The 16425-nt window shown below is 41.1% G+C and overlaps 2 protein-coding genes across 11 annotated transcripts in view; one reads left to right on the forward strand and one right to left on the reverse strand.

The window, feature by feature from the left end:
• The window catches only part of Fam117b (family with sequence similarity 117 member B), a 65563-nt gene that overhangs the window by 39299 nt on the left and 9839 nt on the right, over window positions 1–16425 (forward strand). Inside the window, exons 3-4 of one of the 2 annotated variants that reach the window (XM_063237262.1) lie at window positions 5036–5128; window positions 5996–6109. In XM_063237262.1, the coding sequence (XP_063093332.1) occupies window positions 5036–5128; window positions 5996–6109 (207 nt within the window). The remainder of the gene's footprint in view (window positions 1–5035; window positions 5129–5995; window positions 6110–16425) is intronic. The other variant, XM_063237263.1, reaches the window with a different exon arrangement.
• The window catches only part of Ica1l (islet cell autoantigen 1 like), a 129513-nt gene continuing 125321 nt past the window's right edge, over window positions 12234–16425 (reverse strand). For all 9 annotated transcript variants that reach the window (XM_063237266.1, XM_063237264.1, XM_063237274.1 and 6 more), the window contains one exon: window positions 12234–12928. In XM_063237266.1, coding sequence (XP_063093336.1) covers window positions 12687–12928 — 242 coding nt within the window. In that variant the 3' untranslated portion in view covers window positions 12234–12686. The remainder of the gene's footprint in view (window positions 12929–16425) is intronic.

Raw genomic sequence — 16425 nt, forward strand, 5'->3', positions numbered from 1 at the left:
CTAGGTTTCTGAAAGAATTCACAGTTCCAGGGTTCTTTAAAAACTAGGGTACTGTTTGAATTCCCACTTGTATGTTCTACTTTTGTATCTTGAACAATTATTTGTAAGAGGACAGTATGTAAACATAAACAAGTGATTTATTACTGTTTATTTTTTCTTTGAAAAATTTTTACCCGTTTTCTGTTTTGTTTAGTCTTTCTTTAAATAAAATTTTAAAAAAAACTAGGGTACAATCTGAAATTCATACATTGTCCTTGATTTCTCCTTAATCTCTTTTAGTCTAAAAATACCATATTCTTTTTATTTTATTTTATTTTATTTTATTTTTTCTTTTTTCCGGTACCAGGGATCGCACTCACGACTGCCTGCTTGCAAGGCAGGTGCTTATGCCACTGAGCTAAATCCCCAGCCCCCGGAATTTGTAATGAATTTTACACACTTGTAAACTTTTCCCATTTTCAATCTGCAGCTAATTTAGAGTACTTTTTTTTTTTTTTTTTTTGTCTTTTTCCTTTTTATCGGTACTGGTGCTTATGCCGCTGAGCTAAACCTCCAGCCCCTAGAGTACTTTTTGACATCACAGAAATACCCTGTTCCCTAGTAACTTTTTACCTAATGACTTTTAGTATTCATTAATGATCCTTGTCTAAGTCAGTATATTTTCCTAGAGGTTGTAAAAGTGGGAAGAGAAGAAAAAGGTGACCCTTCCTCCAGATACTATATTAATACTTTCTTTTGCAGCTTCCTTTTTTAATTAATTGAGGGTGTTAGTCTTATCTATCTATAGAAAGTCCCTTATCATTGAGACGCTTTCCCTTGCCTCTTGTATAGAAAGAAACCAGTTTTCCCAAGCTATATTGAGAACCTTAGCAAGTAAGATACAACTTAAACCCTGAGTTATTAAGCCTCAAATGCTACTGTGAAGTTTAAACAGTTCTTGAATTTGGATTATACCTCCAGAGCAGCTCTTCACCATGATTTTAGCCCAAAGTTTAATATATATAGTAGCAGAAAATAGGCGGAGTTATTTCCTCTTGGTGGGGTGTATAAAGATAAAACAGGTTGCAGTGCTTATTCTCCTTGGTTCTGCTCTCAAAGATACCCCGTGAGAATCAGGGCAATGTCTTTTTGTTTTTGTTTTTGTTTTTGTTTGTATTGAGTATCAAACTCAGGACTGCCTGCTTGTAAGGAGAAGGGGCTTATGCCATTCAGCTAAATCCCCAGCCCCTGGGGTGGTTTCTTGCACTTACAAGGTTTAGAAAGTCTTGTTATCACTCACATTTGATTACAACTCACTTTCTATCCTGACATTTTTTCCCTTCTTTTCTCCTTTTCTCTATCGAGCCATTCTTAACCTTTTACAATCCATCCTTTTATTTTTAAGTAAAATTATGACTCATATCTTCATATCAAAAAATTGACATTCTTCCCTGTATTTCCATTGTCATATAATTTGTAATCACTTAGCATAATAGAATGAAAATAATAAAAATTTATTATTTTGTTCCTACTTCCATCTTAAACTGTTAACATAGTCAAGTAGGTAAATCACATCATTTCTCTTTAAAAATGGAGAATTTTGCTAAGCATGAAGGTGCGTACCTATAATCCTAGCACTTAGGAGGCTGAGGCAAGAAAATCATCATGGGTTCAAGGCCAGCCTGGGACACAAGGTCACTCAAGAACATCCAGAACTGCATATGAACTGAGACCCTCTCTCAAAACAAAAGCAAAAACAAAACAAATGTATATGGGATACCGTGTTACAAGATGACAAGGGTTTGTAGCAGACATTTTTTAGTCTTGTGTGCTTCTAGTACATAATGACTGCATTCACTTGACTGGCATTGATGGATATATGTGACACACATAAACTGCTCTTTAATCCTCTTCCCTTCCCCTTCCCTCTAACTCCTGGTTTCCTTCTCTTTTATAAAGTTCTGTCTTCATGTTATTCTCTTTAATGGTGCTCTTTAGTTTATACTGTGGGTTTTTGATGTAAGAGAAACCATACACTACTGAAGCTTTGTATCCCATTTGTGTTGCTTAAGCTTCTGGTCTTTTACACTTGTTTTCCTATGGAGGAATAAGATTTATCTTCTTTGTGGCAGAGTAGTGTCCACTGTGTGTAAGCACTCTCTTTCTTTCCTTTATTTGACACTTCATTTATATTTTGGTTTCTCATCTGAGAAAAAAGGTAGATGTCTGCTCTGTGTCCCTCAGTGTTGCATTTCCAGGGCATGTTGAATTCCCCGTGAGCAGTTGTGTGAGTCGTCCTCTCTGGCACAGCTGCCACCTAGTGTGTCAGTGCCTTGTTTGAGTGCGTACATCTGGGTGGGTGCACAAGCAGCTTCCCCACTGGGACTGCCATGTACATGGTTTGCATGTGTTACTATAACGTGAAGTCTCAGCTCTTTGAGGAAGATGCCTGAAAGGGGACAGGTCAGTGGGATGGGGTGCTAGTCACAGTATTTTGAGGAGTCTTCTGCTGATTGCTGGAGTGGCTGTGCTAGTTTGCTTTACCCGCAGCAGTGGAGAAGGGATCCTTGTTGTTACAGCCTTGCCAGCGTTTGTCACTGTTTGATTTCTTGTTTGCCATTCTTTCTGGAATGAGTTGAAATCTCAGTGTTTGTATTTTACATTTTTTGAATCAATGTTCACGTTGAATTTGTTTTCATGTATTTATGGACCATTTGTATTTCTTCTTTTCTGAAGTGTCTGTTTCTCTTGCCCACTTTTTTTCCCCACCAATCACCTTACATTGAGCATTAATTCTCACTTAGGCTATGAACAGACTGAGATCTACAATTAAGCTGTTCACGGATGGGTGCAGGATGAGGCAGTTGCAGTGTGGGGCGCAGAGGATGCCCTCCACACCGGCCCTGCTCAGTAGTACTTGTGTCCCACTCTAGTCCTGTTCCTTGCAGGACAGGCGGCTGCTGACGAGCATGCAGGCTGCTGGCGCTGCTCCCCATCTTCACGCTGATGGGCTTGTTGAGACAGGGGCCGTGACTGTTCGGAAACATTCCAGCAGGTCCTGTGGGAGTGAAATCCCACCTCGGGACCCAGCTGGCTGCTCCCCCACTGTCACATCGAGAGTTTCTTCTCTTTACTGGGTCCAACAGGGTCCTGGTGGCCACTAAAATGGGTCACACACAAGCCTTTTGCCCACTTTTTTTTTTTTTTTTTGGTCTTTTTCATTTTTATCGGTACCAGGGATCCAACTCACGACTGCCTGCTTGCAAGACAGGCACTTACGCAGCTGAGCTAAATCCCCAGCCCCCTTGCCCACTTTTTAATTGGGCTTTTTGTTTGGGGGAACCTATTTTGTTGTTGTTGTTGTTGTTAAGAGTTCTTTATGTAGTGTCAATAGTAGTCTTCAGTCTCAGCTGGACCTGCCAAATACCTGTTCCCATTCTGTGGGTTTTCTCATTGGTTGGTTGGTTGGTTTTCTTTGTTGTGCAGAAACTTTTCATTTGACAAATCCCATGTGTTGGTCCTGACGTTTCTTGCGCAGTTGGGGTTCTGTCCAGAAGATCGTTGCCCACACCTGCGACTTCATTGGTTTTACTCACTTCGTCTTCCAGCAGATGGTTTCTGTTTTACTGCTTAGACATTTGACCCACTCTGGTCTTTGGTGTAGTGTGTACGGAGGGAGAGTCCAGCTCCAGCCTTGCCAGCCGAGGTTCTCATTCCCTGAACTGGCTCTGGGCCCTGCACTGCAGATCAGCAGGACCATGCTTAGAGCTTTTGATTTTGGTTTTAGCTTAATTTTGATACTGTGTGCTCTGTGGTTGTATTTTTAGGTTGATCTTGTGAGAGAGATTTTAACAGCTGATGTAAAGAGCCCAGGAGAAATCACAGCAGAGATGGGAGTTGTCCGGAGAATTATATTAGTTGGTGGCTGTTACACAGACATGCTATGTTTATAGGCCAGCCTAATAAATCCAGTTTATTTACATCATTTGGGTCCTTGTAAGAACTATATGGAATAATATGCTCTATGGAATAATATAAGCAGGGTTTTTTTTTTTTTTGCATGTAAATATACACATTTTATGCATCTGCAGGATATATTTCTCAAAAAGGCTCTAAATGTCACACTCTGTATGTGGTTGTGAGTTTTATGCTGGTTGTCAGATTGGTCTCCATTAGGCTGCACCTACTCATTGAGGCACTGGAGGTGGAATCTGTGTCATCAGCTTGCCCAGGTTGGTAGGATTCTGTCTGGGGTCTCACTGTGTTTCCCAGGCTGGTCTCAAACTTGTGGGCTCAAGGGATACTCGTGCCTTGGCCTTCTGACAGCACATCATTGTCCACGGCAGAGTGTGTTTTGGATGCCAAGTATTTGTTTGTGCTTTCAGCTTGAGTACACCCTTTTTGAAAATTCTAATCACTAAAGACTGATGCCCTGGGGCTCCACTGTATACACATAAGCAAGAGTAGACATAGTGTGGAAAAGACACAAGGGCTGGAGGCTTAGGGTTATTGCTGGTATTCCTACTTGCTAGCTCCTGAGACCTTAGGCAGCTTACCTAACTGTGCACTGTCCTAGTTTGTTATCTACAAACTTTGCAGAACAAGAACAACTTCTATTTGTTAAATTAGAGACAGCGTGAGAGGAAACAGTACCTCAAGTATAATACAAGCACAAGAAAGTTGGTTGTTACTAATGTGTGTCTGCACACTTTGTTCGGTGCATGTTGTACTTAAAAATTCTGATTATGTAAGATAATTAATAACTTAGTAATAAAAATATGCCAAAGTATTATAATTAGCCAATGCTGAGGAAATTGTGCATACTTTATGATATTTTAAATATGCTCTAATATCTAATTTCTCTAATGGGAATGCATTTTTATGATAGAAAAGAATATGGTGGGGGGCTGGGGATTTAGTTCAGGGGCATAAGCGCCTGCCTTGCAAGCAGGCAGTTGTGAGTTCAATCCCCAGTACCGACAAAAAAAAAAAGGAAAAAGACAAAAAAAAAAAAGAATATGGTGTAGGTTATTGATGACTCATTTTCCTGTTGTAGACAGAGAGTGCTTGGGCTGAAGAGTATGCGGAGAAGAAGAAGGGGTCACACAAGCGCTCGGCATCCTGGGGCAGCACAGATCAGCTGAAGGAGGTCAGGAAGCTCTCCTGGGGCTGGAAACTTGACTAGGTCTTGGAAATTGTGGGCAGCAGTGTTTTCTTGTTTTCTGTTGATTTTTGTTTGACTTCCAGAAGAACATCAGAAAAACATTTATATCTTGATTTGATAAAGGTTTGAATGGGGAAATTATGCAGTACTTTTCTGACCATGTGATGGATGTTAGCCTTTTTCCTCCCTTTAACAGGAGATTCCATACGTGTCTGTACAGTATAAACATCATAATTACAAAATCATAGTGGTACAACAGATTCACATTTAATATTTTTTTGATGTTTCTTAAATTTGGTAATTCAGTATAACCAGGTTGATTATGGGTCTGTAATGTGATTTCTATTTTCTGTGCCTATAATTAATGATATTTGCGGTTTACACATAATGTAGAAAGGTAAGAAACAAATGCAAAGGATGACAATGAGATAATCGTTGAAATCACTTTATTAAAGTTTATGTCTGTGAGTGCATTTCATGGCTTGTCTAGATTTTCAAATGCTGTGTAATTTTTGAATGTGTCAAAGGTTAGGAAGTCAATAAAAAACCTAAATCTAATTAAAGCTGACTTCTGATAAGGGCAATGAGAAAATTGTTTTTAATTGTTTCTGAAAGCTTATACTAAGTGTTGGAAACTTATTAGTACTTGGGAAATTGACGACTGAGAACAATGTTGGGAGATAGAATATGCGTAGGTGTGCACATGTGTAGAACAACTTTTGCACAATAAGTTTTGGGATATGGTTTAAATATTCAAGAATTTATTAAAGGTGAGATTTCTTTGTTTTTACTAAGCAAGGATGTGTTTTTATTTTGTGTGAGAAACAGTCTTCATACTTTCCCCCTTTTCAGATTGCAAAATTACGCCAGCAGTTGCAGAGAAGTAAACACAGCAGCCGGCATCACCGAGACAAAGAGAGGCAGTCGCCGTTCCACGGAAACCACGCAGCCATCAACCAGAGTCAGGTAGGTGCCTGAAAAAGATTCTGTTTTTTTTTCTGGTGATTTGTTACAGTGTAGGTAATTATTTAGGAAAAAAGGTTCAAAAACATATTTAAACAGTAATTTAAATACTGCCACATGTAGTACTTCATTAAAAAACATTAAGCTGACAAACTAACTACTTTTCTTTGGTGACTGAGATAAGGCTCCCAGGAGACATGGTCAGTTATATACTGGTTCAGTATATTGCAGACAGGTTAATAAGGAGCTTCAGCATTAGTGCTGGGGCAGACCCTGGGTGAGTAACCTGCCCTTTCTAAGTGCTGGTCTCCTTATCTGAAAATTGGGGAACTACAGGAAGGAAAAAAGTCCGTCAGCCACTCTGTTGCCTTGCGCAGGGCCCTATGAACCCCTCTCAGTGCGAGCCCTGGAATGCCTCTCTGAGCCGAGATTGGCTGGGGTCCCATGGCAGAAGAACACGTTTCAGGTCCTGTGACTGAATTTTTCACCTCCCAGAAGTGAAACGTTGGGGTTGCGGGAGCCCCAACTCAGTGCTGGGGGCAAGGGAAAGTGCAGAGGGTTAGCTGTGTGATTTTCAAATCATCTTGCGGCCGCACCCTGGTTCTGTGAACTTGATTTCATTACTCTCATTCTTAGGTATTATCCGTGGCTCCTTTCTGGGTTTAACAGCGTTGTTGAGTACTTAGGACAGAGACCGGCTGATCCACGAAACCTAAGAAGTTTATTTTCTCTTTGGCTCTTTATGGGATACATGTGTCAACTGCTCCTACAGGAAGTATTATAGGACAGTAGTTTCTTAGTATATATGGGTTATGTGGAGTGTTTTTCATAGGAAGTCTGAGTAAGGATACATGACTTTTTTTTTTTTTTTTTGGCTTTTTCGTTTTTATCGGTACCAGGGATCGAACTCACGACTGCCTGCTTCCAAGGCAGGTGCTTATGCCGCTGAGCTAAACCTCCAGCCCCATGACTTTATTTTTAAACTAATTTTGTCCCAAAATATTTATTTGGGATTAGTTTTGACTTCAGATTAGTAGATTGGTGTAGTTCACAGTAGCATTTTCTCATCTGCCGGATATTTTAATGTGAAAATATGATTAGACTTGCTGGGGATTTAGCTGTAATGGCATCAGTGCCTGCCTGGCAAGCGTGAGTTTGATCTGTGGTACCAAAAAAAAGTATGATTAGACACCAATACATGTATTTGTTTGTACATGTTCACAGTACATAACTGTTCCATTTACCAAGGAGATTTAGTACATGAATGCAACGCATCTTCCTCTTTCATTTTTCTATCTCTGACCACTCCCTGCTGCTTACTCCCTCCATCTTGTGGTCCCATTCCCATTTGCAAAAGTTATTTTCATCATTTGTCTCCTTTTAATTCTTTTTCTATCCCTTTCCTTCCTCTCCCTCCATCTCTTGTTTCATCCATTTGGAAAAGGTCTCGGTATGTCTCACAGAGAAACCATGCAGTATTTAAACTTGTGTGTCTTACTTCACATTATGTTCTCGGTGGTGTCCATTTGCCTCAAGTTTATGGCAGAGTAGTATTCTACTGTGTAGAGATACCACGTTCTCTTGATCTCTATTCCTTGTTGGTGGACATTTACGCTGTTTCTAGGGTCTCACTGTTATAAATGGTGCTGCTGTAAACATAGTGTAGTGTGATGATGTTAACACGTTGGGAGATTCCCAGAAGGGGAATAACTCAGTCATATGAAATGTCTGTTTTTCCTCTTCTGTGGACTCTCCACGCTGATTTCCACAGTTGTGGTTGCTCCAGGTCACACTCCCACCAGCAGTGGAGAAGGACTGCCTTCTGGAACTCCACTGCCCGCCAGCATGTGCTACTGTTTGATTTCTTGATGATGGCCATTCTTTCAGTGGCCAGCGATGTGCAACATTTGTTCATATATCTCTGGGCCACTTGTAGTTTTTTTTCTGAGTCTGTTCATTTTGATTGTCTGTTTTCTGGTTGGATCTTTCGTTTGGGGGGGGGTCTGATATTTTAAGTGTTAGTATTAATCTGTATTATGGATGTTAGTCCTTTAAGAAATAGCTGGAAGAATGGTTTTCTCACTTGGTCAGTTGTGTCCTTTGCTGTGTGAAGTTTTTTTAATAATTTGATGTGATCGTGTTTGTTGATTCTTGATACTATTCTTTGTGCCATTGGGCTTCTGTTTAGAAAGTCTTTGCCTACACATATGTTGTACCTTATTTTATCTGTGAGCAGGTTAAGTTTTTCTGTTTTTTTTTTTTTTTTTTTTTTTTTTTGTCTTTTTCATTTTTCTCGGTACCAGGGATCGAACTCACGACTGCCTGCTTGCAAGGCAGGTGCTTATGCCGCTGAGCTAACTCCCCAGCCCCAAGTTTTTCTGTTTTAACATTTAGATCTTTGATCCATTTTGCTTTTAGTGCAGGGCAGGGTGAGAGAGCTGGGTCTCCCCTTACCTCTGTGTGGGGGAACAGCCAGTTTTCCCAGCACCATTTAATAAAGAGCCTATCTTTTTTTCCTCCAGTGTGCATTTTTGGCCTTTTGGCAAAGATCAGGTAGCTGGATATGCCTAGGTTTGTTTTGCTTCCTCTGTTCTGTCCCATTGACCCACATGCCTATTTTTGTACCAGTACCACACTGTTTTATCACAGTTAACTTTGTGGTATAACTTCTGGTCTGTGATTATGATGCCTCTTGCTTTGCTTTTGTGGACACTAATACATTTAAAAACCTATACAAATTGATTTTATGGAGAAATAGAGGTATAAACTTAACAAAATATGAAATGAAAAATTTGTATAGACTAAAACTATCAAAATTGAAATGTTAATTAGAAGGCAGACCTCCTTATCTTGAGTAGACCAAAGGCCCAGATGGCTTGGCAGATGAACCCACCGTTGGCCTTGTTCACCCATAAAGTAATGTGCTTGTGTTTATTTCTGAGAGATGAGTTTGGTTTTTAGTCCTTATTCATGTTTTTGCTCTCACTAAGAGTTAAAATGGAGTTTTATTGAATTAAGAGCTATAAGAGTTAAGTTTCTGAAATGATTTTTGGGGTGAAATACTGAGAATTGAATCCAGGGTCCCAGGGTCTTTGTACTAAGCTATGTCCCTTCCCTTTTTAGATTTTATTTTGAAACAGGGTCTTGCTAAGTTGTCCAGGCTGCTCTAACTTGTGGTCCTGTCTCTCCTCCCAGAATGCGGGGTACATATATAGGTACATACCACTGCTCCTGGCTGAAGTGAGTTTTTTGTTTCATAAACATGAACAATTTCAAAGTAGTAAAGTCATCCAAAACCTTTCCCTTTGAAAGTCGAATTCAATAAATATGACTGCATGAAATTCCTGCATACTCAGTTTTAAAGCACCCATTTGCAAAGAAGGCAAGAACTCAAAATTTAGCAAGTTAAATCATAAATTTGAGGGCTGGAGATTTAGCTCAGTGGCATAAGCGTCTGCCTTGCAAGTATGCGGGCTTGAGTTCGATCCCCGGTACTGATTAAAAAAAAAATTTGTCTAGCTTGAAATTTGTGTACTGAAATACCAAACATCTTCACTATTTGAGTTGTTTTATTGACTGTTCACAGCCCACCAAAGAGCAGGCCTATGTGCATTGTTAATTGTTAAAATAGTGGTGGTCATGCTTCGTGGAAATGGTCAGACTCTAAACGTGGAACATTTTCCATGAAGTTACTGGTGTGGCTTTGTTATGGTGGTTTCTCCCTAAGAGGAAAAGTGCTGTGAGGGTTAAACCATTCCTCACCTGCCGCTGTTGCATCGCTGCCCTGTGACTAGGGGAGTGGAGCATGGGGCTCACTAGGGAGCGTGGTGACTCGAGGCACTGACACCCCATTGTGTCTCAGAGCCATGAGTGGCCCATTACTGCAGGATGAATGAGTGTGTCGATAGTAACAGTACACAGTGTCACAGCAAGAGTTTTTATCCTTGAATTGAGGATAAAACCGTGTGGAAAGGCTTTTCAGAGAAAGTAGTGTCTGGTTTATTCCTGATAGATTAGCAGAGGGGACTAGACTGGAGAGGACAGCAGCAGCCAGACCTGAAAGTCTCTGTGGCTCTGTGGTTACCATCCTGGCAGCACGGTAGAAGTGTTTTTGTGGATGGTCAGGTATGCATTTTACAGTAGGGTTGAGAAAAGACAGTGAATTTGGAAGAGAACAAGTTTAGAGGCAAGAATAGAATTAGTAAGAAATGGGGTAGCCTTGGGTAGGATAGAATCTGTGACACTGATTGAGGACACACGAACTCCAGTGCCACTTGGAAGGGGATAATTAATAGCTGGACTTAGCTGACTTGCTAAGTGGGACGCATGTGAGCAGTATTTGTACATTTTACTGGTGTTTAATCTTCATCTTAAGGTTCTACAGAGTAGGAAATCAAGGCCCAAAGAGGTCAGATACCTTGTTGAAAGTCATAAGAGACAGAGTTGGGATTCTACTGTAGCTCTCCTAACCTCACAGTCTGGAGTTACACACCGGCTAATGTGAATGAGATATGAAAATGAAAGATTAAGCCAATTTTTGCCTTTAAAATATCACTTAAAAATAATTCCTACCTCAGTCCCCACATGTAAGAGTAACTCTGTGGATTAGTGACTGTGGGGGATCATGATTTGAGCCCTGGTGAGCCAGCAGAGTAATATAGTGACTTAGTCTCAAAGTGAAAACACGAAGGAAGGGCTGGGGTAGAGCTCGATGTGAAAAGCCTTGGGTTTAACAGTCCTAGCACCACTTAGAGAAAGATGTGATGTTGAACTAGGCAGTGGTTTCTTAGCTATGGCATCAAAAGCGTAAGCAAATAGATAAAACTGTATCATTAGAATTAAAACTTGTGCCTTAAAGTGTACTATCAAGAAAGTGAAAAGCTAGACCACAGGATAGGAGAAAATACTCACAAATCATCATCTGGCAACACATTAGTGTCTGCAGTATATATAAAGGATGTTGCAACTCAGTAAAAAGATAAAAGTCTGTTATTGATACATTGTGTCAACTTGAGAAGTTTCAAAGTTTAGGACTTAGCAGGGAGCCATAGTTCTTTCTTTGTAAATATTCCTGGTTCCTCCTGTTGAAGAGGAGGGCAAGGAGATTGTGTGAGCCTGTGCCTGCCTTGGAGGGGGTGGCCTGTGAACGGTGTAAGGGAGAAGAGGCTTCCTCTTTACCGCTTCTGCTCCAAGTGCTTTTGCTGGCTGCTCCTTTCAAGTGTTGCCTCTGTACCATGCCCTCTGCCTTGGAGCCAGCTGACTGCACTGAAACCTCCAAAAACTGTGAGCTAAATAGACCTTTCTTCCTTCATTTTGGGTGTCAGGTATTTTATCTTAGAAAAGTAACCAAGATACAGTCCAACTTAAAAACAAGTATAAGGGGCTGGGGATTTAGCTTAGCGGCTTAAGTGCCTGCTTGGCAAACACGAAGTTGTGAGTTTGATCTCTAGTATCAAAAAAAAAAAAAAAAAAAAGAAAGAAAACCAAGTAAAAGATTTGAATAGACTTTCTAAGGAAGATACACAAATAGCCAAAGAGCCATGTACAAAAGATACTCAATAATAATTGTCAACAGGAAAGTAAAATTCGGAATTCAAAGAGGTGCCACTTTAGCCACCACGAAGGCTGTAATTTAAAAGACAGATGATAACCAGGGTCAGGATATAGAAAGATTGGAATCCTCATATTTTACTGGTAAAAATGGAAAATGGTGCAGTTGTTCTGGAGAAAATTGTAGCAGTTCCTCATGAGGCTAATCGTGGAGTTGTCATCGTAAGCCTCTCCTCCTCTGCTTGGTTGTGTAACCACCAGGACAGGCTCAGTGTGCCCAAGAGGAGGAAGAGAGGAGCGGAACTGTGCTGAACTGGTCAGTGGCCAGGCACACTGCATAGCACTGTGTGCTTCCTGAAAATGTGGCCACATAAGAACTTGCACACAGATAGTGACTGCAGCCCAACTTACGATGCCCAGAGATACAGACAGCAGGGTGCCTTTCAGCTGGTACATGGGTAAACTGTTGTGTATCTGTGTTGTAGCATGACGTGATAATAGAAAGAAATGGGGTACCGATACACATTACATATATGATCCCTGAAAACTTGCTAAGGAAAAGAAGCCAGATACAAAATTACTTTATTTGTTTTGGTTTTTAAGATTTTATTGGTACATTTTAGCTCTCCATAGTGATAGCATTCAGCATAGGTCATTGGCACCCAGACATTCATGTATCTTGCTCCTGCTTTTTGCCATTCCCCTTCCCCACCTCTTTCCCTCATTTAGCAAAGCTTTGTTTCCATTTTTTCCTACTATTCTTTTTGTTGTTGTCCCTTCTTTCCACTCCCATTCCCCATCATTCCCCTTCTCAGTTGAACGTTTTCATTGTTTCCCAGTATCTGTATACATCGTGGTCATTACTTACACTTTGTTTATCAGACCAGAGAAGCAGTGCCGTATTTACTGTGTGTCCAGTGTATTCATCAAGAGCGCGGCTCGGGCTCAGGATCCAGCTAGGAATGGCTCCTTGTGTGACAGATGTCCAGGGGAGCCCACCCCACAGACTAGCCAGTAGGGTTGTAGCTGCTTATGGCTGCAGATGTGGGGGAAATGGCTCTGACAGCTGAAGGTTTCTTCTCTGAGGTGTGATTCCGAGGTTGCTTGGGGATGGTCCCACACCTTGCACAGCACCTGTCACCAGGCCAGACCCCAGGGCCTGGGCCAGGCCAGGCAAGGCTGTGCAGCCTAGCTGTGTTTCCGGTGCCCACAGGGTCCTGTCTGCAGGGGTCAGGTGGCAGTGCTCAGTCTCTGTAGCCATTGAGGCAGCGCCTTAATAGACAAGACATGAACGGGGCAGTCGGTCTTAAGAACAAAAACATCCAATAAAAACTGCATCTCTGTGTATTTTAAGTGAAATAGGAAAGAGTTGTCCAGTGGCTCACCTTCCACAGCTCAAGACATTGCCAGCCTTTCCTAAGGTTTTGGGGGTTGGATGTGGAACCCAGGGCTCTGTGCATGAAAGGAGCTTTTCATCTTTTTCTCTCTGCCACCCTTGTTGAGAATGTGCTAACACTGCAGACAGTGAGTTCTGAATTCTGCCCTTTTTGTTGAACGTGGAGTGGGGGAGTATTTGTCAGTAAGATGTTTCAGGCAAGTTTTCATGACTATCTTTCGCTACAGTATTCCTCAAGTTTCAGTTATTGAGTTGGGTTCACTTTCTTCTTGTGTAAAGTGTTTTCTGTATTTTTTTCCTAGAGATTCTTTTCTATTGTTTAAGAAGTTTGCAGGTTCTTCCACTCTTGGGATAACTTTTATAATTTACCATTTTTGGTTTGGATTTCATGATACATAGATGGTTTTGCTGGGAAAATTCTTTATTCTTCCTGAACAATTATTGGGCATTATATTTTTTGAAGGTGGGATAATCTACAGCCCCCTCTTAACAAGAGCTTTTCTCAGGGACCCATTGGCTTTATCACAATTAGGAAAATGCGAGAGGTGTTGCCAGTTAGGAAGAAGTCAGTGGTTGCCTGAAATGACAGAGCCCTCAGCTGCTTCAAGTGTAATAATACTCTTTCGGGGCACACCTGTAATCCCACATGCAGAGAGACTGAGGAAGGAGGGTCTTTGTGAGTTCAGGGCCTGTCTGAACTATATAATGAGATCCTGATTCATAACCCCCCAAATGAAATTAATAACTACAAAACATTAGACAGAAAAATTTTATGAACTGCTGAAAGTCACACAGTAAACTGAAACAAATGTGAAGAAGTTCCCTATGCTTGAGTGGGATTATTTACATAGTGCTCCCTAATTTAGTTTGTGATCATAATACAATTGCAGTAAAACATTTCTGTAAACAAAGTTTCATACAGGATTAGACAAAAGTTGGTGCTTATTTCGATAGAGAAAACCTTTGAGTGTAATAAGGAAAATTATGAAAAAGGAAAACTGAAGAGGATTTTTTGAGACAGGGTCTTGGTATGCAGTATACACTGGTCTCGAGCTCACTTTGTAGCCCAGGCTGGTCTTGAACTTGCTGTGATCCCTGTGCCTCAGCCTCCCAAATGCTAGGATTATAGGTGTTCACGCCACGCCCAGCTGAAACCTTTTTAAATTAAAGCCGATGTGTTCCTCTACTAGTAGAGTGGACCAGAAGAACAGGACGAGAAGGCCAAACTCAAGTATGGATAGGAATTAACACATGGTCAGAGATGAACTTCTGATAACTAGTGCTGGGACAACTAGTTGGAAATGGTTGGGACAGCTATTTAAAAAAGATAAACTTAGAACTCACCCTATATCTGAATGGGTGAGGATCTAAATGTAAACAAGAAACCATTTATATGTTGAAAGGAAACATTAGTGAATTGCACTGTAACCTCAGCATAGGGAAAGGATTTCTAGGACCCAAAACTCACAATCAACAAAAGAAAAGAGGGCCAGGGATATAGCTCAGGGGTATAGCTTCTGCCTGGCAAGCATGAGGTTCTGAATTCAATTAAATAAAAAAGAAAAGATGAGTGAAGTTAACTGTGAAGATGGCTGCAAGATGGAAACATCAGGAATGAAGTTTAAAATAAGATAATCACAGTATGTACCACAAAGGGCTGAGGTAAAAATGCAAACTTGAGAGACGAAGGTATGCAAATCCCAGGAAAGGGTGAACAGACACTTAAAAAAAAAAAAAAAAAAAAAGAAGAAGTGACCTTTAAGTGTACAATAAAATACACACAGTTTGAGTAATAAAATTAAACGGTCTTTTCAGTGCGAATAAAGTGTTAATATGTAAACACCAGAGAAGAGCTCCTTCAGGTGGACTGGAGCCCATCAGCGGTGCCCGCTGCAGTTAGTTGGTGGTTATTTTAAATGTTCCCCTTTACTCATAGGCAATGACATACAAAGAATGAGCGCTTTTTAACGTGTGAAACTTGCCCTGAGGGTAAGAGAAACTAAAGCCAATGTTTCGAGTTTGGTTTAAAATACACCTTTTCTTACAGTGTAGAGAGAAGCGTAAGGAATACAAATATTTTGTTGTTATGGATCAAAGTCCCAAAAACCTTTCCTATTCTTTGCAGTAATAGTCTACATCCCAGTGCTTTATCCTGACAGAATCCTGGAATATGTCTGCAAATCCTCACATAAGAGGCTATTCCCTGCAGCATTTCTGTAGAACAGTGAAACATCGAAAAGTGTCCAGTAATAAGCATTTCTTATGTGCTCATGCAATGAAATACTGTGCGACCATAAACATGATTTGATAAGTAAACACTTCAAGTATAGAAAGATGCTAGAGATCTGATAAGAAGAGTACTAGTTACACAATACTAGTCTGTTTTTGCTAAAAGTGCGCACAGAAGGAAAATAACGAGATCAAAGGACGTCGGATTATTAATAGGTGCTGCCTCCTGTGATTTAATTCAGTTTTTCATGCCTCCATGATAGATTTTACTTTTTGTAGTAAAGAAAAAGTAATCCCAGCACTCTGGGAGGCTGAGGCATGAAGAGCACAAGTTCAAGCCCAGCCCAAACAGCCTAGCAAGAGCCTACACAGAGGGCAGTGAGTAGCACAGTGTGGCTAGCTTTTCTTGGCCACAGCTCTATGGACTCTGTTCACTGTACAGCCAGGTTGTATTTAAGTAGATTCTTAAACCCCTTGGATAGCATGGAAATGAAATGAATTTTGGAACTCTTTGGCAGTCCTGAGCAGAGCCCATTAGGCAGGCTTGATGCCTTCTAGCTGGGAGGCACAGGGCCTGTTCCTCTGTGCCGCACTCAGTCCTGTCTGCCTGTCTGTGTGTCTGTTTGTGTTTCTCCTGCACTTACCCTGTTAGATTGGTGCCCACTTGTCTGCCCTTTCTTAAAACTTAACTACCGCCTTCAGGACCTCACACAGAACTGAGCCGCCTGGGCAAGGCCATCCAGGTAGGGTTGGGGGCACCCGTAGTAGGAAGGTGAATGCCTCCCCGTCCTTCCCCACGAGGTGGCTCTGCAGTCCTGGAGCCTGTGTGCAGTGCGGGTCTGATGGTTTGGAGGGGTGGCTTCATCTTCGGTGCCAAGTGTGAGGTGCACTCTGTGCACAGCAGCTGATGCTGTGGTAGGTGTGGAGGGTGGGTGCCCCTTCACAGTGGGTACTTTCGCAGTGTCTGTAGGAGGCAGAAGGGGAAACCTTGAGACACTGGTGGGTCCATGTTTCCTCCCAGCACACAGTAATTTTATATTTATTTCAAGAAAGAGACAAAAGAAATGGAGCTAAATCCTCTAAGTTGTAGATCCATAATTTTCAGTTTGTAAATTTGGAAATTAATCTATAATTCATCTTCCAA

The sequence above is a fragment of the Cavia porcellus genome, unplaced genomic scaffold (genome assembly GCF_034190915.1).
Source record: "Cavia porcellus strain 051 isolate PalLab524CR breed Dunkin Hartley unplaced genomic scaffold, mCavPor4.1 scaffold_26, whole genome shotgun sequence".
In the NCBI taxonomy this organism is placed as follows: domain Eukaryota; kingdom Metazoa; phylum Chordata; class Mammalia; order Rodentia; family Caviidae; genus Cavia; species Cavia porcellus.